Genomic DNA, 23,081 nt, shown 5'->3' on the forward strand with positions numbered 1-23,081 from the left:
TGATGGCTCTTTGGCAGTTTCTTGATTGGGGTATTGTTTACTTGATTGTTGGTCTAAGAAGTAACCTTGGAGTTAATCTAGGCTGATCTGAGTGCTGATTGCTGTTGGAGAGGTGCTACCGCCCTTTCCTTTTGGGCTGGTTGACCCTCTCTTTTGCATACTCTACAGATGTTGCTAATGTCTATGTGTCTATTGATGACTGATTTGTCAGAGTTCCAGCCTTCTAGAAATTCCCTGGCATCTTTGGACTTGGCCTGGTCTAGGATTATCACATTTTCCCAATTGAAACTATGGTCAAATCTGTCTATATGTTGTGAAATTAAAGAATTTTTGACACGTCTTCAGACTGCCAGTTGGTGTTTGTGGATGTGTTCTGCCAATCTTCTGGCAGTTTGTCCTACATAGTGGTTGTTGCAGTTCTTACATCTTGAAGATGACTCCTGTTTTTTCTTTCTTTCTGGGGTTGCTGAGTCTTTTGGTTTGTTTAGGATATTTTGAAGGGCTTTAGTTGGCTTGTGTGCTATGCTGATTCCATGTGGTTGTAGTAGTTTATTTGTGGTTTCTAAGATATTCTTGATGTACAGCGTTTTAGGGCTTGTGTGGGTTGTGTTGTATTGGGTTGAGTGGCCAGGGACTTTTTGATAAAAGCTGTGTGGGTATCCCACTTCTACTAAGACTAGAATAACTCCCGCTTCAAGCCAGGAGCCACACCAGAAAAACAACTCTGGCAGAGCAAAGGTTTGGCAAAAAGCAGTCTTAGAAAAACAAGGATTTGGCCCTACTGTGCAAAATTAGGAGGTACTCAGCTTGAAAAGAAGGAAAAATAAGTGGGGCAGCAGGAAATACCTGTGGCACTCATTTGCCATCCCTCATAGCCCAAAGCACTGATCATGGGACCTTCCTTTTCCTAGGAAAAGAATCCCTACATGAGAAGGCCAAGAAAACAAAGGTCCAGGTCACTGTAAGGAGGAGGAAAAAGAATGGCTTTGAGGAATGTCCATTTCCAGGGCTGCTTAGATAATATTTGCAAGTTTTATGCAAAAAATCTCTCCAATTTGGGACTGTTGTGTTTCCCTAAAACTTAGTGGACGTAAAATAATTAAAAAAAAGAATCCTGAACAATCATTTTACTCTGAGCTAAAGAGTAGAACTGAAAATGATTATTTGGATTACCCTTTCAGAAATCATCATTAATGGATGGTAGAGAAATAACTTCAGCTGTTGTTATTACAAAACATGACTTGCTGCAGTGTACACAATTTATACGACCTAATCCCTAACTGCAGAGCTTCTCTAAAATTGCTGACAAAAGGTCTTTTTTTTTTTTAATGAAAGGGAAAAGTATCACGTACATTGAAGTACAGTGATACCTCATCTTACAAACGCCTCGTCATACAAACTTTTCGAGATACAAACCCGGGATTTAAGATTTTTTTTGCCTCTTCTTACAAACTATTTTCACCTTACAAACCACCACCGCCACTGGGATGCCCCGCCTCCGGACTTCTGTTGCCAGCGAAGCACCCGTTTTTGCGCTGCTGGGAGTCCCCTGAGGCTCCCCACCATGGGAAACCCCACCTCCGGACTTCCATGTTTTTGTGATGCTGCAGGGGAATCCCAGCAGGGCAAAAATGGGCGCTTCCCTGGCAACGGAAGTCCGGAGGTGGGGTTTCCCAGCGAGGGGAGCCTCAGCGAAATTGCAGCATCGCAAAAACACAGAGGTCCGGAGGTGGGGTTTCAAGGACTTCAGTGTTTTTGCGATGCTGCGATTTCACTGATGCTCCCTTTACTGGGAAACCCCACCTCCGGACTTCCGTTGCCAGCTAAGCGCTCATTTTTATGATGCTGAGATTCCCCTGCTGGGATTCACCCTGCAGCATTGCAAAAACACAGAAGTCCGGAGATGTGGTTTCCCATGGAGGGGAGCCTCAGGGGAATCCCAGCCTCGCAAAAACGGGCGCTTCAGCTGGCAAAAGGGGTGAATTTTGGGCTTGCACGCATTAATTGCTTTTCCATTGATTCCTATGGGAAACATTGTTTCATCTTACAAACTTTTCACCTTAAGAACCTCGTCCCGGAACCAATTAAGTTTGTAAGACAAGGTATCACTGTATGTCAGATTCACCCATTTCTCTGGGGTTGTCTCCGTACACTCCTTTGTTCTGACTCTACCCAAACTTTTGGGAGTGTGGTTCCCAGCATGCTTTGCAGGTACAGCACAGTTGCACTCCACCAATAGACGGATGGTGTTAATGCTGGTACAAGTACATCTCAGTGCAAGTACTACAAATGTAAACCACCTTGCTAACATAGCAGCACAACAGTCTTAATTGCAGCTCAATCATAAATTTCAGACCCCGTCTGAAAAGGAGAAACTGTCTGCCTTCAAATAAAGGGCTGGCACAGCACACATGAAACTTGCAATTTAAAATATTTTGAAACATACAATTAAAACGAATCAGGACAAATCTTGCTCCACAAGAGGCTGAGCCAAATCAACCTTGCATGTAGGAAAACATTATTGGGCACTAATTTACAGAAAGTTGAGTCACAGAGGGAAGGAAAACATTCCTGCCCAAGCAATCCTTGTGATACCTACAACCGAAAGTTTCAAAATAAGCCTCATTTCTCACTCAGAAAAGCTGAATTCTGCAGGTAGCAAAGATGTTATAACTGAATTTGTTGTCGGTGTGTATTTCGTTAAGCAGTACAGGTTTACTTCTCTAACCAATGGGAAGAACAAAGAAACCCTGAAGGATGCTGCATCCTTGATATATTGGATTTCCCGATGTGCCGCCATCTGACTTTAAAATATCCCAAACATAGACTTCTCAATTTAAAAAACCCTTCATTTACAGTCATACTCATTTCATATACAGTGATACCTTGTCTTACAAACTTAATTGGTTCCGGGAGGAGGTTCGTAAGGTGAAAAGTTCATAAGACGAAACAATGTTTCCCATAGGAATCAATGGAAAACCGATTAATGCGTGCAAGCCCAAAATTCACCCTATTTTCAAGCCAAAGCACCCAGATTTGCGCTGGTGGGATTCCCCTGAAGCTCCCCTCCATGGGAAACCCCACCTCAGGACTTCCGCATTTTTGCGATGGTGCGATTTCACTGAGGCTTCCCTCGCTGGGAAACCCCACCTCCGGACTTCTGTTGCCAGCGGAGCACCCATTTTTGCGATCCTGGGATTCCTCTCCTGGGATTTCCCTACAGCATCGCAAAAACACGGAAGTCAGGAGGTGGGGTTTCCCATGCAGAGGAGCCTCCGGGGAATCCCAGGATCACAAAAATGGGCACTCCGCTGGCAACGGAAGTCCGGAGGTGGGGTATCCCAGCGGCGACAGCGCGTTCGTAAGGTGAACAAAGTTTATAAGAAGAGGCAAAAAAAATTCGAACCCTGGGTTTGTATCTCGAAAAGTTCGTATGACAAGGGGTTCGTATGACAAGGTACCACTGTATCTTGTTACTTGAAGGAGGTAGAGAGAAACAACTCTGTATAATGATTATGTGACCAATCCCGAATTATGAAACTTAGCAACTCCATCCTAGTAGATTTAGTAAATTAATTATTTCTATAACAAACATGTTATTACAAATATTTGCCAGACTAAGAAATACACCAATTGGTGCTTGAAAAAATCCGAACCCTGGGTTTGTATCTCGAAAAGTTCGTATGACAAGGTACCACTGTATCTTGTTACTTGAAGGAGGTATAGAGAAACAACTCTGTATAATGATTATGTGACCAATCCCGAATTATGAAATTTAGCAACTCCATCCTAGTAGATTTAGTAAATTAATTATTTCTATAACAAACATGTTATTACAAATATTTGCCAGACTAAGAAATACACCAATTGGTGCTTGAAAGCCAGGATGGTTTGGGGCAAATAAGAACATGAGTCAAAAGCTATTTCTGCACATCTGGCCAACAATGTTAGGAACCCAAGCTAGTTAAATGAGGTCCTATCTGGGAATAAAATTTCATCCCCTCTTTTTTGACACTGGTGCTTTTCAGTCCAATATTGGCTGGAATCACAGAAATTATAATCTAACACATATGGAGGACAGCAGCTGAAGAAAAAAACAGCTGTATATATTACCTTACCATGAATGACATGACCTCTACTGCAAGAATTAAAAGAGAACAAAAAATTCATACATAGCTTTTAAATATTTGGTAAGTGCCTTGCCCCCCAAACTGAACCACTCTGCAGTATCTCCCACTTCTGGAAACAGTGATGTGCCAGTGAATGAATTGGAAGTGGAGATGTAACTCCTACTGCTCCAGCTTCTCTACTCCAACATCCCCTCCTCCTAAATTTTAATAGCCTTCCTCATTCTTTGTCCTTCAGATATATTGCACAAACCATGAGAGCTATTTTCTCATAGATCTGGAGGAAAAGGAAGAACATAGCTGAGATTATCATTATGGCACTCACCTTGTGCAGCTGCCCAACACCATCTCCTAGGAAGGCGATGGTATGGCCTGTTTCTACCATGGCGGCCACAGCTGTCAATCTTGGGACAGTAGTCAGGAGTGCCTCAGACACCAATGGCTTCCGGCTGGCAATGGGACTAGGTGTGTGTTCATCCCCACAGGGGTAAATCTCTGGGGACTCCTGGAAACGAATAACACGAAAAACAAAAAGGTTGGAAGAGAACTATCTCGGGGTGGAGCAACTGATCCTCTGCCCCTCAAATAGTAGAGTCATTCCTGTCCTGTCACTCACCTTGGATAAAGAGCTGCAACGAGAGGTCACTCCGTATTCAATGGCTGCCTCCTCTTCATTGTTGTCACCTATTCCAGATGTGGTGTAGCACAGCTGCCGCGTCTTCTCCATCGCTGCATTAATTGCATCCAAGCTGTAGGAACACAGTGCAGTCCGCCCAGTTGGAACTGCAGTGGAGCCCTGGCCAGCAGCTAAAACCACAAAGAGGGTTTTGTCTTTCCCAGCAAAACCAGGCGCCAGATGCATAGCCTGAGCTAGGTTGTAAGTTTGCCCTTGACTATGTTGGCATTCGAGAGGCAGCTCCACGTAGGAATAGAGGTTGGTGTCATCTACGCAGCTCCGGGAGAGGTAGGTACGATATTCCACCTGTGCCTTTGCTCCACGCCGGAAGAACAAGAAGTAGACGTAGCCATCAGAAGCAAAGGCACCGACGTAGCTGTTGTTGTAGTCTGAGAAATCACCCACAACCAGTTTCCCCATTCCTTCATTGGAGAAGGCCTGTGTTCCTTCCAACTGGCGGATGGTAAATGGCGGGATCCCTCCCGAGAGCTTGGCAGTCAATCCACGACCCACAAAGAGCAAGTCCCGGCCACTGTGTTGCCCCACCAAGCCAACCGTTGACACCTTTGGCTCGTTGGCTGCCACAAACTGGTTGTCTCCTGGATCCTCAGGATGATACAACACTTTGGTGATATCCGTCAGAGCTCGCTTCTCACACACTCCCTGGAACAGCTGCCCGCACACCACTAGCTCGCCAGCATGCTCATTCGGTAAGAGGAGCTTGTTGGAGTTGTCCATCAGTTGGGCCTGTGGACACTCACGAACATCCCGGAAAGGGAGACACTCGGGACTGTCTTGGTTTGGCCCCGTGCGGGCATATCTCAGAAGCTTCAGCTCCAAGTCCAGCTGATACAAGGCATTGACGGCCCCCACATACAGTCCCCCTGTGCTCTGGGCTTGAGCCAAATGGTTGAATGTACCGTTGGGAACTACGAATAATGGATAGGAAGAGGGTTGAGCAGCTGGATACAAGGGCAACTGGAGCATCAGTGTAACCATTAGGGGCAGCAACAGGCGGCCCAGGACCATGGCCAAATCCTGGACAGAAGGAAAAAAGGAATGAGCAATAATTAACACAAGCATCTTTAACCAGCCTTTCCCAATCCTTGGATGCTTCAGTTGTATTCCATTTCAGTTCCCACAATTTACAGCCAAAGAATTCATTCACAGATCCTACAATGGCTTTCCAAGAAGTAGGAAAAGACAAAGGATGCCCACATGGTCCCACTATTCCTCCTCTCATCTCTACAGGTAACTGTCCAGGTTCATTCCGAATGCATCTGCTCCAAAGCACTTCAGTCTGATGACCAAAAGCTACTTGCAGCCTAAAAAGCTCCATCTGCAGCCAAAAGGCACAGTAGCAGATTCATGAGTGAATAAATAGTTTTATACTTGCTCACAGAGGATCAAAGTACTACAGGCTATGATTCTTTTTTTTTCTCTCTCTCACCACAACTATGAAATCGGGCACCAAACAGACATTTTTTTAAAAGAAACCCAGAAAAGAGGATAGGCTGACTGAGAGAAACCACAATCCTTTAATAAATCAGTTTACATGTCTTCAGCTAATCTATCATATCTCTGCAACCAGCTTGGGGTGCAACAATTACAGTATTTTTCGGACTATAAGACACACCGGTGTATAAGACGCACCAAGATTTTGAAGAGGTAAGTAAGAGGGGGGGAAATTGTCCTCCCTGGCTTCTAGGAGCACATTTTTCACTTGTTTTTTTTGCAAAACAACGGGGTGTGCAGAGGGTTTGGGAGGCCTGCAGAGTGCTTCTGGGAGTTGGAAGAATGGCAAAAATGCCCCATTTTCACCCTTTTCTACTAAAATGGTGTTTTTGGCAGAGTATTTGCCAGAGTGCTGCCTTTGGAGTACTCTGCTGCAGCCCTCCAAAACCTTCTGCCCATCCCATTTTTGTTAAAAATGGGCCACTTTTTGCCAAAATGGGATGTGGGGGCAGGACTTCAGGAGGCCTAAAATAGCTGTATTTGGTCTATAAGATGCACCAACATTTCCAACCTCTTGTAAGGTGGGGAGGTGTATCTTATACTCCAAAAATACAGTATGTACCAACCTCATGATAGGGAAGAAAGAAATCTCCAAGTACAAGACATCTACACTCTCAATATCCAGATTCAATATTCAGAGACCAAAATTAATAGCATGAACCAGTTGCTGAACCTGTGGACACTTTTGCTGCACCCCAATGGCTTATTTTAAACGTCAGTAGTTCAAGTCCAGCTGTGCTTGCCCAAGTTCAACCAGGCCAGTTAGCTTGTTATTCTTTAGCTAGATTAGTTGGTTCGTGGTTGTATGTAATCCAAACCTAGAACATTGATTACTTTAATAATCAAACTCTAATGCGTTGTTGTAATTTGGTCATACGCTCTATTCCCACCCTACTGTGATAAACATTACTCATCGCATAGAAGTGGATTTCTCTCTCTGCTCCTGTGTTGTTACTAAGGTAATTTTCTTATTTGCTGAGCTACATACAAGCATTGACTCACACAGGCATACAACCAGCAGTCTTATCAATGTGGAGATGATTAAGTTGTAAACCTGTCCTACCCATATAGCGGACCATCCTAATTTAGAAACGAGGGTGGAATGAGCCTCTAGCTCCAGAAAATCTAGCAGAGAGCCTTCTCTGTGGTGGCCCCAGCCCTCTGGAATCAACTCCCCCCAGAGATTAGAATGGCTCCCACCCTCCTTGTCTTTCGCAAATTACTCAAGACCCACCTTTATTGCCAAGCATGGGGGAGTTAAGATATTCTTTCCCCCTAGGCCATTACAAGTTATGCATGGTATGTTTGTGTGTATGTTTGGTTTTACTATAAGGGTTTTTAGTTGTTTTAGTATTGGATTGTTACATGCTGTTTTTTATCATTGTTGTTAGCCGCCCCGAGTCTGCAGAGAGGGGCGTCATACAGATCCAATTAATAATAATAATAATAATAATAATAATAATAATAATAATAATAATAATAATAATCTTTCAGTGCAAATTGGGTGCTCTGGGGTGGAGCTCCACTTTCACCACCCCACTCCGCCCCCCCCCCGCCTGGGCAGTAGCCCACCCCTGTCTCCAGGCCTTCACCGACAAAAGCAGAACTGCAACATCACACCATAAACTCCACACTTTGGGAGCATGTGCCTGACGCACACAGAGAAAGAATAGGGCTCGCCCCAAGACACCACCACACTCCTTGTGTCATTCCGGCTCCCCTTGCTAACCCTGAGGATGCCTTTGTCATTTTTAAGTGCATACGCATCCTGCAACTTGCCAATCTTCCGACCGTATTTAATTGTGGCTCAGCATGACACTTGGGAATCACCAGACTAGACAGGCTGAAGTTAATCCCCAGAGGATCCTCTCCTTTTTTTGGCCTCAGGAATAATGTCTACCCCAGATTTTTTTTCTTTCCTTCCTGAGTAGGGTCTGCACCGTGTGCCAAAAGCTATCACAGATCAGGATTTTGCATGTATTATAGCTCCTCACTCACTGGGCGGTGAAATCCTGCTGACAAAAAAGTCTCTATAAAACAGTCCGTGTGGACAACCCCATCCTTCCTCCCTTAACAGGCTGGTAAAACCAGATTAACTTGTGCCGGAGAGACACCCTGCCAATTTGATGACATTTCAAAGAGACAAAGGAAGTTTCCTTTCCACTCGGTCAGCTAAATACTTGCAAAGGGAACTGGGATTCTGATTACTGTTAGTAGGCAGGCGTTGGGGAGCTTTGGACCGGATTAAGCTGCTGTAAAGCAATTGTGTAGCATACGCATAGAGCAGACTACACTCAGAGTCGCTAGAAAAATCGCTAGAAAATCAATGCTGTATATCTCTGCTGCACAGCATTGCTGCTAAAATGAACCGTCAGATAAAGGCATAAATTCAATCCCGATTCAATGTCAAGCAGAAGACACAGCTACCCTCCAAAAAGACCTTGACTTTGTGTCAGAATGGTCAAACATCTGGCAACTCCACATCTCAACCAAAATGCTCTCTCCTACACATTGGCAAAAAAAAAATCCAGAACACCAAATACAAGCTAAATAAACAAGACCTTACAGATAACCCTCATTCTATAAAAGACCTTGGAATACTCATATCAAAGGACCTAAGTGCCAAAACCCACTGCAACAACATCGTCAAAAAGGCTTCAACATTTGTTAACCTACTCCTACCTAGCTTCTTCTCCAGTAAACTCACACTACTAATCAGAGCCAATCTTCGAACACAGCTCATCTGTCTGAAACCCACACCGGATGTAAATACATTAGAAAATGTCCACAAATACTTTACGAGAAGAACCCTCCACTCCTCCACTCACAACAGAATGCCCTACGTAACCAGACTTGAAATCCTAGGCTTAGAAAGCTTAGAACTACATCGCCTTAAACATAACCTTAGCATAGCCCATAAAATCAACATTTTTCAGTGCAAATTGGATGAGTTTCCGGTCACAATTCAAAGTGTTGGTTATGACCTATAAAGCCCTTCATACACCGGACCAGATTATCTCAGGGACCGCCTTCTGCTGCACGAATCCCAGCGACCAGTTAGGTCCCACAGAGTGGGCCTTCTCCGGGTCCAGTCAACTAAACAATGTTGTTTGGCAAGACCCAGGGGAAGAGCCTTCTCTGTGGCGGCCCCGGCCCTTTGGAGCCAACTCCCCTCAGAGATTAGAATTGCCCCCACCCTCCTCACCTTTCGTAAACGTCTTAAAACCCACCTCTGCCGTCAGGCATGGGGGAACTGAGATATTCTTTCCCCCTAGGCCTTTACAATTTACGCATGGTATGTCTGTATGTATGTTTGGTTTTTATAATAAGGTTTTTTTTAGTTATTTTAGTATTGGATTGGATTGTTACATGCTGTTTTTATCATAGTTGTTAGCCGCCTCGAGTCTACGGAGAGGGGCGGCATACAAACCCAATAAATAAATGAATGAATGAATGAATGAATGAATGAATAAATAAATAAATAAATAAATAAATAAAATCATCTGCTACAACATCCTTCCTGTCAACGAACGACTACTTCAGCTTCAACCACAACAACACACAGGCACACAATAGATACAAACTCAAAGTAAACTGCTCCAAACTCGAGTGTAGGAAATACGACTTTAGCAACCTAGTAGTTAATGCATGGAACTCAATACCTGACTCTGTAGTATCATCACCTAAACCCCAAAACCGTACCTTTAGACTATTCACTGTTGACCTCACCCAATTTCTAAGATGCCAGTAAGGGGCGTGCATAAAGGCACCAGCATGCCTTCCGTCTCCTGTCCTAATGCTTCTCTATTATTAAGACCCCTCTCCTGAGTCCTCTGGGATTGGGCGGCATAGAAGTCAAATGAATGAATGAATGAATGAATGAATGAATGAATAAATGTAAACATTGTTATATCTTTGTATAGTACCAATAGTACTTGACAAAATAAGAAAATACTACTACTACTACTACTACTACTAATAATAATAATAATAATAATAACAACAACAACAATAAAAGTGGAGACACACCATTCATTTGCCTCACCTTCTGAAGGAAAGACTCAGCTTCTCCCTGCTACAGCAATCTATACAGTAATCTGGTTGTTTTACTGCCTGAAGTGGAGGCCAAATGCCCCAGATCCTGCCTTTCTTCTTTCCACCATTCTCTGCCCTCGCCCCTTCCTCAGGCTTTTCATCATCAGAAACCCTGCTGGGCTAAGCCCTGTCCCCATGGAGCAGGGTGGATGGAGGTGCAGGAAGGAGAGGGAGGTGAGCAAGGGATGGGACTTCCCTGCCAACCCTTCAGATTCCAATTGGGATCTAGCCAATCTGGGGAAGGTGATGAAGAGCCCCCTGATCTCCCTCCTTCAGTGAGTTCCTAGCACAGCCACAAAGGAGGATCCAGAGAGGATCCAGGGAGGGGAAAAACAAGTAACAGGGAGGACCTCAGATTCTTCTTTGATTGCTGCTGCTGCTGCTGGTGATAATTGGAGTTAAACATTTGCTGTCTCTTATTTCTTTGTAGACAAAGGGCCTCCAGAGGCAAATCAATGGGAGTGGGGTGGGGAGATAAAAAAAAAACAAACCCTGGAAACTAAATCTAATCCCAGATGTTTCACAACCTCAGCTGGGGCCAGGATAGGAAACACAAGCTTTGTCACGAAGGCAGTCACGATATGGGAACACGAATGTGCAAAAAAAAAATCCCCACCAGTACTTCACGGACCTGTGGTCCGTGGACTACTAGTGGTCTGTGAACCACTGGTGGGCCATGAGAAAATGTTGGTGGTCTGTAGAGAAATCTTGGCCCTTGGGCTAGATATGGCCAAGAGCAATTAACCCAGTCCAGGAAGAGGAGAGGAGAGGAGGGATTACAGCTACAGCTCTGTAATATGGGACTGACTATCCCAAGAACAACAACAAGCCACTGTCAAATAAGCTACAATTATTTTGTAATAATTACACTATCTTTTATACCTTTGTTACAATGAAACCACCTTTAAAGATTTTGTTATTATTAAATAAGCCTTTACAATTTTGTTATAATTAAATAAGAATTTATAATTTTGTTATGTTAAATAGGTGCATTTCATATTAAAATGAAAGTTCTCTGATCATTATTTTACAAATGTACACTGCTAAAAAAAAATAAAAATTAAGGGAACACTTCAACAACACAATATAACTGCAAGCAAATCAAACTTCTGTGACATCAAACTGTCCAATTAGGAAGAAACACTGATTGACAATCAATTTCACCTGCTGTTGTGCATATTCAACTTTGTACAGAATAAAGCATTCAATCAGAATATTTCATTCATTCAGATCTAGGATGTGTTATTTGAGTGTTCCCTTTATTTTTTTGAGCAGTATATATACACATACACAAACACACCATCTTGGAGGTTTGTGAGAAACTGACTAAGAATATTTCATTCATTCAGATCTAGGATGTGTTCTTTGAGTGTTCCTTTTTTTTTTTTTTGAGCAGTATATTTATCTTTTAAAAATCATATTAGTATCTGTGGGACTTAATTAACATTATGAATGTGGTGGTCCGCCGGCTTTAAAAGCATGAGCTTGGTGATCCCTGAGGTCCAAAGGTTTGGGGGCTCCTGCTTCAGACCATGTCTCCCTGGCTTTTTCTTGCAGACAGAGGGATGCTGTCAAGAAGGGGGCATTTGGTGGGACCCACTTATTCAACATCTGGGCTGGAAATCAAGCCATCTGTCTCTCCTCCTCTCTCCCCTGTTTCATCTCCCCCCTCTTCAGGGGGGAGGGGAGGGCAGGAAGCAAGGGACTAGTGGAGTTTATAGTAACTCTTCTATCACCCCTTCCCTCCTTCCCTCCTGGCAACAGCTGGAAGGAAGCAAAGAGAAATAAATGTAGCAACATTCCAAAATCCCAAGAGGAAGTTTGAGAGGCACTCACAGAAGACAATGGCACAGGGGTGGAGCTGCTAGAGACAAAGGAAGCTCTACATGCGTGTGTGTGCGCACACACACATTTATCCATCCATCTACCCATCTCTATCCATCCATTTTTCCATCTATCCATTTTTCCATCCATCTATCTCTATCCATCCATCCATCTCCATCCATCTCCATCCATCCCTCCGTGAAGACTTGTTCCAAATATTCAAATATATTTGGGTTGGCCTTGCAGTACCACCTGAGTCAGAGCATTACTACAGGTAGTGGTTACTTTCAAGCAATGACCTTGCTAGAGACAAAGGAAGCTCTACACACATGTGTGTGCATGCACACACACACAAACATACACAACTATCAATTTATCTATTTATTTATCCATCCATCCATCTCCACCCCTCCACCCATCCATATCCATCCATCCATCCCTATCCATCCATCTATCCATCCCCATCCATCCCCATCCATCTATCCCCATCCATCCATCAATATCCACCCACCCACCCACCCACCCATCCATATCAATCCATCTATCCCCATCCATCCATCCATCCATCCATCCGTGAAGACTTCAGGAGTCTTGTTCTAAATATTCAGATATATTTGGGTTGGCATAGCAGAACCACCTGAGTCAGAGCATTACTACAGGTAGTGGTTACTTTCAAGCAATGACCCAGAAGAAAAGAAGCCATCCACCATCAACAGCATTTTTCAGAGTCAACTTCAACTTGCAACCTCCATACATCTATGCTAGTCCCAGCAGTAGAACCCGGGGATTTCTACAGCCCAGAGGTGTAGAATACCTCTTAAATCTCCCTTCTAGTCTAGACCATTTCACGCCCACACCCTTCCAGTGCTTACCCACGGGATGTGCTGGAAACATTTCAGCTCCCACATGGTAGGGTCAAGCGGCAGGGCTCCCCAGGCATCCCTACTGGAGGAGGAATGAGATAAGAACAGGGTGCCAGCGACATGGAACGGGAGTTTGCCACGGGTGCTTCCAGGCCGCATCAATGGCTGCTGTGATAACCCTCTCCAATCAAAGTCTCCACTGTTCCCATCTTGACTGTGCCATCACAGAGCCACGTGGGGCTAAAGGGTCCATTATCCCATTGACACAAGAGCACTCACAGCTCCGATACATGGCACCGACAACCCGGAGAAAATGGAATGGGGTGGGGAAAAGCGGAGTCTGGAAGCCCAGAATGAAGGCTCTCGCTGGAGTTGGGAGAAAGGGAGCAGTTGTTGCCTGCTGGGATATCAGCTGAGTGGAAGACTGTGAGGAGCGGCAAGAGGACAGGTCAGGACATGGGGTTGAGTCGAGCTCCTCCACAAGAGAACAGAAGGACCCTTTGTGATTTGTTTGTATGGAGTTGTTGATCAATTGGCAGGGGGCAAATAGAGAGATGCCTGATTTGCCAGCATCGAGAGACCCTTTTGCACTCTGGCAACGATGGTGGCCATTTGTTCTTTCGTTCTTCGTCTGCTGGAAGAAAAGCTCATTCACCAGCCCAAGACTGACCAGAGACTTTGCAATTAGCACAAAGATTAAGCCAGCTGAGGCTAGGCTACAAGCATCCCACGCAGAAGAGACCAGCACACCCTAATCCTCCCAATTTGGAATTTGAGTTCCGAATTTCTCTGGCTGCTACTGGTGCAAAGAAATAGTAATGCTGGATGATGTCTCAAGCTCTAGGCCTCCCTCTGTGTTTAAAATTCCCTGGACAGACTGTGAGCAGAGCCTGTGCAAAACGAATACAGGTGGGCTCCTGGGGAATCGAAGCCTTGCCGGTTCCTACTCCGAAGCCAACAACGTGCTGCCACATAAGGCAATTGCATTGGTTGGTGGGTGCGTGAAAGGGGCTAGACTTGACTGAACCTGCCTTCGAGAGCCTGACCACATGCCACCAACAATCCAAACTCTACTCCAGATCTGATTTCCCCCCTTAATCCTTGGAAGCTGCCTGTTTTTCACTGCCTCTCTCCAGCAATTTACAGATAAATTACAGACTAACATAGTTAGAAGGGACCTTGTAGATCATCTAATCCAACCCCCTACCCATGTAGGAAACCCTACACCAAGGGTCCCCAAACTTGGCAACTTTAAGACTTGTGGAGTTCCACTCCCAGAATTCGCCAGCCAGCCATGCCCAGTTCCTGTAACCGTTCTTCATATAGAAGAGAAGAGAATTTCCAAGCAACCCAAATGATTCTCCTAGCCTAAGATTATTAATATTGATTGCTTCTTCATTGCTTATTTGACCCCTATGACCATAGTTCCCTCTAAGCTGAGCAGTGAGCAATCGCTCACTTAAAAATCATCATCAACTCAGAGTTTTCCAAACCTGCCCAGAAGCCGAGAGGGAAAGAGTGAGAGGGAAGGAGAGAGAGAGGAAGAGAGGAAGAGAGAGAAACAGATAGAAAAAAGAGAGGAAGGAAAAGAGAAAGAAAAAGAATGTGAGTAAGGAAGAGAGAAAGAAAATCAAAATCTAGTTTGAAACTAGCTCAACTATTTAAGTGGCATTTTGATATTAATAGAGTTGCCCTATTATGAGCTCACTGTTATAGACACAGAGTACAGTATTTTATTTTGAAATTCTCTGAGGCAAAACATGGTGGGTTTTTTGTTTGTTTGTTTGTTTATTTATTTATTTATTATTTCTGTGCCGCCCAGTCCCGAAGGGACTGCCGCTCAGACACTATACTTTTCTGCCCACCCCCCAAAAAAATTAGAGGGAACACTGCCTATGACAATCATTAAGTGTTGTACCACATGATTCTTGACAAATGTATCTTTTGCTTTTATGTACACTGAGAGCATATGCACCAAGACAAATTCCTTGTGTGTCTAATCACAGTTGGCCAATAAAATTCTATTCTATTCTATTCTATTCTATTCTATTCTATCATTGGCTTCAGGGAGCCGAAAAATCTGGGAGATTTGGCTGAAATAGAGAGGAGGACTAAGCATTTCTTTAAAAGAGAGGGGAAGGGAAGGGCTTGAAGTCAAAACAGGAGTCAATCTAGGCATGGAAGAGGATTTGGGAAGAGGATTTCCTTCATCCGGGGTGGCCTGAGTTTACACGGCCTTTCCTGCTAGTGCAGATAGATTCTGTGCCACATACATCACCCCTGGTGGCAAACGCGTCCTCCCTCACTTGCAAAGAAGAGAGTCTGAAAAGATGTCAAGGTCAGCAAGAAGCTGCAGTTCCTTGCCAGGCACCCAGCCCAGCCGCCCCCACAGTGGGAAGCAGGCGTGGGGAGAGCTATGCCAATTGACGTGTTGCTGAATGCCCCCTTTGTCAGGCTCAGGGTGGGGGGGGGGAGGGCAGAGATAGCAATCCCACCCCCTCCCGTGATAAAAGTCCAGAGGCTGAGAGACTCTAACTTAAGGAGTTCCGGGCTAGTCGGCTTAACTCTTCCAGAGGCCTCCCGGAGCTTGACCCAAAAGGCTAAGAAAGAAGGGCGGCCCCCCTTTCTCAGCCCAACCCACCAAGGCCCCCCTGCTCATCCTCATCACCCACATGAAGAATGCATAATTAGCCACATAATTACGGCAGCACGGATATCCTATGCACAATTCTGGAAAAACAAAGAGACCCCACCAGAAAATAATAACATCATAGAAAAAGTTTATAGATGTGCAGAAATGGATAGGGAACGAGCAATTCGGAGTATTATGAAATTTGGAAAAATTGGTACGATTGGATGGGTAACAAAATTGAACGGGTCCAAAGACGGGCTACAAGAATGGTGGAAGGTCTTAAGCATAAAACGTATCAGGAAAGACTTAATGAACTCAATCTGTATAGTCTGGAGGACACAAGGAAAAGGGGGGACATGATTGAAACATTTAAATATGTTAAAGGGTTAAATAAGGTACAGGAGGGAAGTGTTTTTAATAGGAAAGTGAACACAAGAACAAGGAGACACAATCTGAAGTTAGTTGGGGGAAAGATCAAAAGCAACATGAGAAAATATTATTTTACTGAAAGAGTAGTAGATCCTTGGAACAAACTTCCAGCAGACGTGGTAGATAAATCCACAGTAACTGAATTTAAACATGCCTGGGATAAACATATATCCATCCTAAGATAAAATACAGAAAATAGTATAAGGGCAGACTAGATGGACCATGAGGTCTTTTTCTGCCGTCAGACTTCTAAGTTTCTATGTTTCGAAAAGTAAAGGCAGGAATAAAATGTGAAAGGATGTATCAAAAGTAATATAGAAATATGTAACATAATATACTGCTCAAAAAAGATAAAGGGAACACTTAAACCACACAATATAACTCCAAGTAAATCAAACTTCTGTGAAGTCAAACTGTCCACTTAGAAAGCAACGCTGATTGACAATCAATTTCACATGCTGCTGTGCACATTCGACTTTGTACAGAACGAAGCATACAGTAAGAATATTTCATTCATTCAGATCTAGGATGTGTTCTTTGAGTGTTCCCTTTGTTTTTTTTGAGCAGTGGATATGTATCTATAAGAAGTGATGTAAGAAATGTAACATATACAAGATATCAGGTATAAATCTGTATTAAATTATTGAAATGTTTTCTTTTAAATATTTGGAAAAATTAATAAAGATTTTTTAAAAAGAAGAACGCTTAGGATTCCAGACACGTGAAATGTTAAGGGCTCGTGGCAATTGCTTCATTGAGCTCAAAGGCAGGCGAAGTTCCCCTCAAAGATCTTCACCCATTTTAGTTCTCTTCCACCTACGAGCATACCTCATACACACACACACACAAAGACACACACTCCTGCATGTCAACCAGCATCCCTTACTTACAACAGCTGCAGGCTCTGGGCACGCACCTGTTCCTTGAGTGGGAAAGCAGGTTTTCCCTTCACCTGGAAGGTGCCTGGATGCTGCTGCCTTCTCACAGGCTGCTCCGCTCGACACCAGGTGAGAACAGTGGCGAACCCAACCCACCACCCAACGTCACTTTAACGCCCACACCGTCAAGAAAACCGGTGGGCGGCCTCTGATAATTCCTCAAATGTAGCAGCAGCAGCAGCAGCAAGTGGGTTTGAAAAGGCAGCTAAACACCAGAACTGCATAGCCAACAAGTGCCTGGGACGGATAGTTAGGGCTGAAACACGCAGCCTTCCTTGGCTGAGAAAGAGAGTGTGTGTGAAATTGGCATCGGAGGACAAAGGGCGGCCCTTAAAATCAGATTCTCTGGTGGGGCTGAAATTCAACTCTGCCACCAGGATCCAGGGCAAATCTTAAAGAAGGGGGGAAAGAAAGAAAAGGAGAGGGTGTCACTCTGTTTGTTATACCCCCACCCTCCTTGCCTTTCGTAAACTCTTGAAAACCCACCTATATCGCCAGGCATGGAATAATTGAGACATCCTTAGCTGTCTTGGTTTATGCATGGTTTGTTTGGGTTGTATGATTGTTTTTTAATAAGGGTTTTTAAAACTGTTTTACTATTGGATTTGTATATGATGCTTTTACTTGTTGTGAGCCTCTCCAAGTCCTTGGATGGGGCGGCATACAAATCTAAATAATAATAATAATAATAATAATAATAATAATTATTATTATTATTATTATTATTATTATTATTATTATTATGTCAGTACAACACAGCAAACGAGATCACTATGCTGGATTTCGTATTTCATCACCAGTTGGGCGCTTCCCAAGCACCTATGACTACGTGATGTAGCGGCAAATTATGTTTGCCGATCCCAGTAAAGCGGCCTTTTGCAATTGACAGATGGAGATTTTGTCAATTCCGATGGTTTTCAAATGTCTGCTGAGATCCTTTGGTACTGTGTCCAGCGTGCCAAGTACCACTGCGACCACTTTCACTGGCTTATGCCAGAGTCATTGCAGCTCAATTTTTAGATCTTCGTATTTCACTAATTTCTCTAGCTGCTTCTCCTCAATTCTGCTGTCCCCTGGGATTGCGATGTCGATGTTCCATACTTTCTTTTTCTCCATGATCACTATTATTATTATTATTATTATTATTATTATTATTATTATTATTATTATTATTATTATTATTATTTGAGTAGACCCTTATGCCCATTTTGCTGGTAGAGAGAAAATACAGTCATTAACTCCTCACCCATTGCCTTGGGTGAGGGGAGGAAGGGAATAATAATGCTTGGAGTTAGTGATGCCAAAGAAGTGTAGATTTCATATGATTCTGTCAGGCTCTGTTTAACTATGCAAAACCTTTTGGAGGGAAGGTTGGGCTAGCCCAGGGGTAGGCAAAGTTGGCTCTTCTATGACTTGTGGACTTCGACTCCCAGAATTCCTGAGCCAATCACGCTAGCTCAGGAATTCTGGGAGTTGAAGTCCACATATCATAGAAGAGCCAACTTTGCCTACCTCTGGGCTAACAAAATGGCCGCTTTGCCCTTTCCTTTTCCCCTTCCTCTGTAGCTTCCCACCCCTCTGGAAAGACTTGCAACCAACAAAACACCACTGTTAGTGTAATAGCTGTGTAATTATATAGCTTTTAGAGTCTGTTCGGGACTTGTTCCTGGTCAACGGCAGACACCCACCTCACCCACGCAAGGCAGATGCAAAATTGTTCACCCTATTAAACATTACAAACTATATTACACCTGAGTGACCAGGAACAGACGCTGCCTCTAAGCCAGTGTTTCCCAACCTTGGCAACACTGCTCTAAGCAACAGCCCAGCCCCTCCCGAGTCTGCTTGAAGAAGTTCCCATTCTAATAGCCCCCATTTTAGGACATTCTTCCCAGTAGCGGGTTATTACTGGTATGGATAAGGACACCGCACTGGTAACGAAAGTTGTGCTGTGTGTGCAGTCTCCGGTGTGTTCACGTCCCAGCATGTTTTTGCTTCTGCGCATGTGAGGGGATGTGTGTGTGTGTGTGTATGAGATTTCGGCAAATCTTTTGCTTCTGCGCATGTGCGGAAGCAAAAAAATTTGCCGAAATCTCACTCCAGAGTGGTGCCTCTACTTAAGAACTTAATTGACCAGAAACGTTTGTAAGTAGAAACAATTTTTCCCATAGGAATCAATGTAAAAGCAAATAACGGCTGCAAACCCATTAGGAAAGAAATAAAAGCTCAGAATTTGGTTGGGAGGAGGAGGAGGAAGAGGAGGAGGAGGACAGTCGCTGCCCAGAGCCAAGGGAGCGTTTCTTTTCTCTGGGCGCTAGCAGAGGTTTATCCCCTCTCCAAGCACCCAGAGAAAAGAAAATGCTTTGTTTGCTCTGGACTGCCAAAGCCTCCTTAAGCACCACTGAAAGGCTCCTCTGGCAGCCCAGAAAAGCTCGAGATGGCCGGGATTAAAGGGGGAATGGCAGGAAACTGGCCGGGCCTTCGTGCCGCTCTCAAATTTCCTCGGAAATTTTTCCGGGCTCGGGTTCTTAAGTAGAAAATGGTTCTTAAGAAGAGGCAAAAAAATCTTGAACACCCGGTTCTTATCTAGAAAAGTTCTTAAGTAGAGGCATTCTTAAGTAGAGTTACCACTGTACAGCCTCCACATTGCTAAAACTTCCTAAATAGGTTTAAATTAAACCTGTTGGTCCCAGTGAATGACTGCAGGCATCTGCCTTGGGTTATAGCTTTGATCTGGATGGCTGGTTTTGGCATTGATTGGATTTAGTTATTACTACATTTCTTTTGGTGTTTTTACCTGCCTTTGGTTTTGGGAGGGGAGGTAGTTTATAAGTACTGTACTGTAAAATAAATACCCCAAATTTGCTAGGTCCGTTAACGCTATTGCACTAAGCCACATAAGTGGAAGTTTACCAACCAGAAAAGTTGGGCTCATGCACTAAAGCCAAAGCCAAACAAGTTATTTTCCAAGCCAAGGCAATGCCTGAATCCAGCAGAGTAGGAGAAGGGGGAATGGAAGCAGGGCTCCTCTCTAAATCAGGAGTCCCCAAACTTGTCAACTTTTAAGACCTGTGGACTTCAACTCCCAAAATTCTCCAGCCACCATAGCATAGCTGGCGGGAGTATAGCATAGCTGTGCATAACATAGCATAGCTGGAGCACAGCACAGCTCCAGCATAGCATAGCTGGCTGGAGAATTCTGGGAATTGTAGTCCACAAGTCTTAAAGTTGCCAAGTTTGAAGACCTCTGTTCTAAATTCAGCAAATGGTGAATGGGTGTGGCAGTTTTTCCAGATTGCTCACCTACTCTCCCAATTGTTCCCTCCTTGGTTGGTATTTTTTTTTAAAAATACCTAATGTTTAGCCTTGTGTGGTTTGGCAAGGGAAAGAAAGACCCAGAAGATAAGATTTTGGACTGCTTCATACATCTAATATAAAAATAATGTTTCAATGTAGCAGTAATACAGCTGATGTGCGAAAGCCAAATTGTGATTCCAGGACCAGTGTCACCAAGCTAAGGTCAGGTAGGGGACAGCAGCATCTTCAATCATTTATTTTTCATTTTTTAAAAAAAAAAAAGTTATAAAGCCGGATTGTCTATTCAGTGTAGAGATGAATGCAACTTCTTCATACACCCTGTGAAGAAGCTTTATAGATGATGATTGGGACTTTTTCAACGCCAAAGGCTATCTCTGTTCTGGATTGCGGTGGCCAATTTTATTTATTTTTTGCTTTTTACAGGCCAAACTGAACTACAGGCAATTACTGTCATTCTTCAACTGGATACTATAATCGCCCTGGCACAGCCACCTGGCATCGTCTCTCTGTGCTGCAAGTGGAAGGACCAGCTTGTTTGTGTATTCGAGCTGGACTTTCTGGTGTTGCAGATTTGATATACTGTATCCCGAAGGCCAGCAAGAGGGCAGAAGGTTGCCCAAGCCAAAGAATTCACCCCCCAAAAAAAACTCTCTATCAAGAATTCCCCCCCCCCCTTATTTTTCCCTATTTTCCTATGTTTTGTTGGCAGGAAAAGAAGCATTGCTGTGGCTAACGTTAGCCACAGTGCTAACAAGTTTCAACAGGCCCAAAAACACCAACTACAGCAATGTTTCCCAACCTTGGCAACTTGAAGATATTTGGACTTCAACTCCCAGAATTCCCCAGCCAGCAAATGCTGGCTGGGGAATTCTGGGAGTTGAAGTCCAAATATCTTCAAGTTGCCAAGGTTGGGAAACACTGAACTACGGATTGAGTAGACCTCTTCATATCTGAAGTGTGGGGTCTCTCCGTATGCAAAACATAGTCTCCATTTCTTTTGGTGGAGAACTCAATCTACTTTTACATCCTTAGGAATAATCCTTTTTTTTGCAAATTAATCTCTCCTCCTATATCCATTAAAAACACACACACACACACACACACACACAACCACACCAGTAAACCTTTCTTGTACAGGATATTTTCACAAAATCACAATTAAGCTGAATGTTCCTCAGGCGGTTATAGTACACTGTTCAAAAAAAAGGGGGGGGAAACACTTAAAACAACAGAATACTGTACAGTATAACTCCAAGTAAATCAACTCCACAAAATCACAATTAAGCTGAATGTTCCCCAGGAGGTTATAGTACACTGCTCAAAAAGTTAAAGGGAACACTTAAAACAACAGAATATAACTCCAAGTAAATCAAACTTCTGTGAAATCAAACTGTCCACTTAGGATGCAACAATGATTGACAATCGATTTCATTTTGCTGTCTGCACATTCAACTTTGTACAGAACAAATTATTCAATGAGAATATTCATTCATTCAAATCTAGGATGTGTTCTTTGAGTGTTCCCTTTATTTTTTTTGAGCAGTACACATGATTTTCATAAACCTGTTCTCAGTTCTGTAGTTTTTGTACATTAACAATTTGCAAGCAAACTGCAAAGAAAGCAGAGTCTCACCCCAACAACAGACCTCTAACACAGATGGGGGTATGGAGGGAACACACATCAAACCCGAGTTTTTTCCTTTCAAAAGGCAGAATTATTTATTTTCCTTTCCCTTCTTTCCAAGTCTCCAAATTTGGCAATTCCCTCCCCAGGCGCTTTTCAACTTGTCTCCTTTTGAGAAGCGCTCTTCCAAGGAATTTAGATGAGGGAGGCATCGGGTGGGTAACGTGGGCGAAGGAAAAACTCCCGATGAGAACAGATCGTAAAAGATGAAAGGGGGGGGGGGGTGGAAGAATTGCCTGAAGCGAGCGGAGAGGGGCGCTGAATGAAGGAGGGAGGGAGGGAAAGCCATGGAAAAAGGTGTGGAGACCGGCGGAATGCTCGGGGAGCGATCCAGAGAAAAAGGGGAGTGTTGCTGGAAAGGGAAAGAATCGCTAAAGGAGGCAGAAAAGGGGGTCCGACGGATGCGTCGCCTCTGGGAATGCTTCGGGGTGTTCTTTGTCCGACCCTTTTTTTTTTTTGCACCCCAGCAACAGCTCGGAGCGGGGGAGCAGACGAGAGAACCCGCGCTGCAGGAAAAGCACGCAGATCGCTGGAGGGAAGGAACGCGCGCGATCCTAAGGAAAAGGTCCTCGAGGCTGCCCGAAGGCGCATCCTACAGCTCCCTCCCTCCTTCCTTTCTTCCTTCTCTCCTTTCCTCCTTCCTTCCTCCCTTCCTTCCTTCCCCGACAGAGCTACCTTACCTGGCCAGCGAAAAGTTGAGGAGAACTTGCGAGGCGTCCGCCGCTCAGTCAGGAGCCGCTCTCGGGCAGCGGCACCCACCTCGCCACTCCCCCCCACAATGCACCGCTGCCAAGTCTGAAGACTCTCCTCGGCCGCCCGCAGCCCATTCCAAGCTTAAGCCCAGGCGAGGCGAGGCGAGGCAAGCTGCCGCCTTTCCCAAAGCCCGAAGGCCGGCTTAAAACGGGAATCGGGAGCGCCTCCTGCTGACTAAAGTGAGTTACAGGCCTCCCAGGGATTTTAGGTAGTCTCCCACTTACGAC

The 23,081-nt window shown here is 44.2% G+C and overlaps 1 protein-coding gene across 3 annotated transcripts in view; it reads right to left on the reverse strand.

Moving 5' to 3' along the window:
• PLXNB3 (plexin B3) overlaps window positions 1-23,081 on the reverse strand; it is a 100,630-nt gene that overhangs the window by 76,151 nt on the left and 1,398 nt on the right. For 2 of the 3 annotated variants that reach the window (XM_070741350.1, XM_070741351.1), the window contains exons 2-3: window positions 4,744-5,841; window positions 4,453-4,632 (exon numbers count right to left, since the gene is read on the reverse strand). In XM_070741350.1, the coding sequence (XP_070597451.1) occupies window positions 4,453-4,632; window positions 4,744-5,832 (1,269 nt within the window). In that variant the 5' untranslated portion in view covers window positions 5,833-5,841. Of the gene's footprint in view, window positions 1-4,452; window positions 4,633-4,743; window positions 5,842-22,781; window positions 22,974-23,081 lie in introns of those variants that run through there. The other variant, XM_070741349.1, reaches the window with a different exon arrangement.

The sequence above is a fragment of the Erythrolamprus reginae genome, chromosome 2 (assembly GCF_031021105.1).
Source record: "Erythrolamprus reginae isolate rEryReg1 chromosome 2, rEryReg1.hap1, whole genome shotgun sequence".
NCBI classification, from domain to species: Eukaryota; Metazoa; Chordata; class Lepidosauria; order Squamata; family Dipsadidae; genus Erythrolamprus; species Erythrolamprus reginae.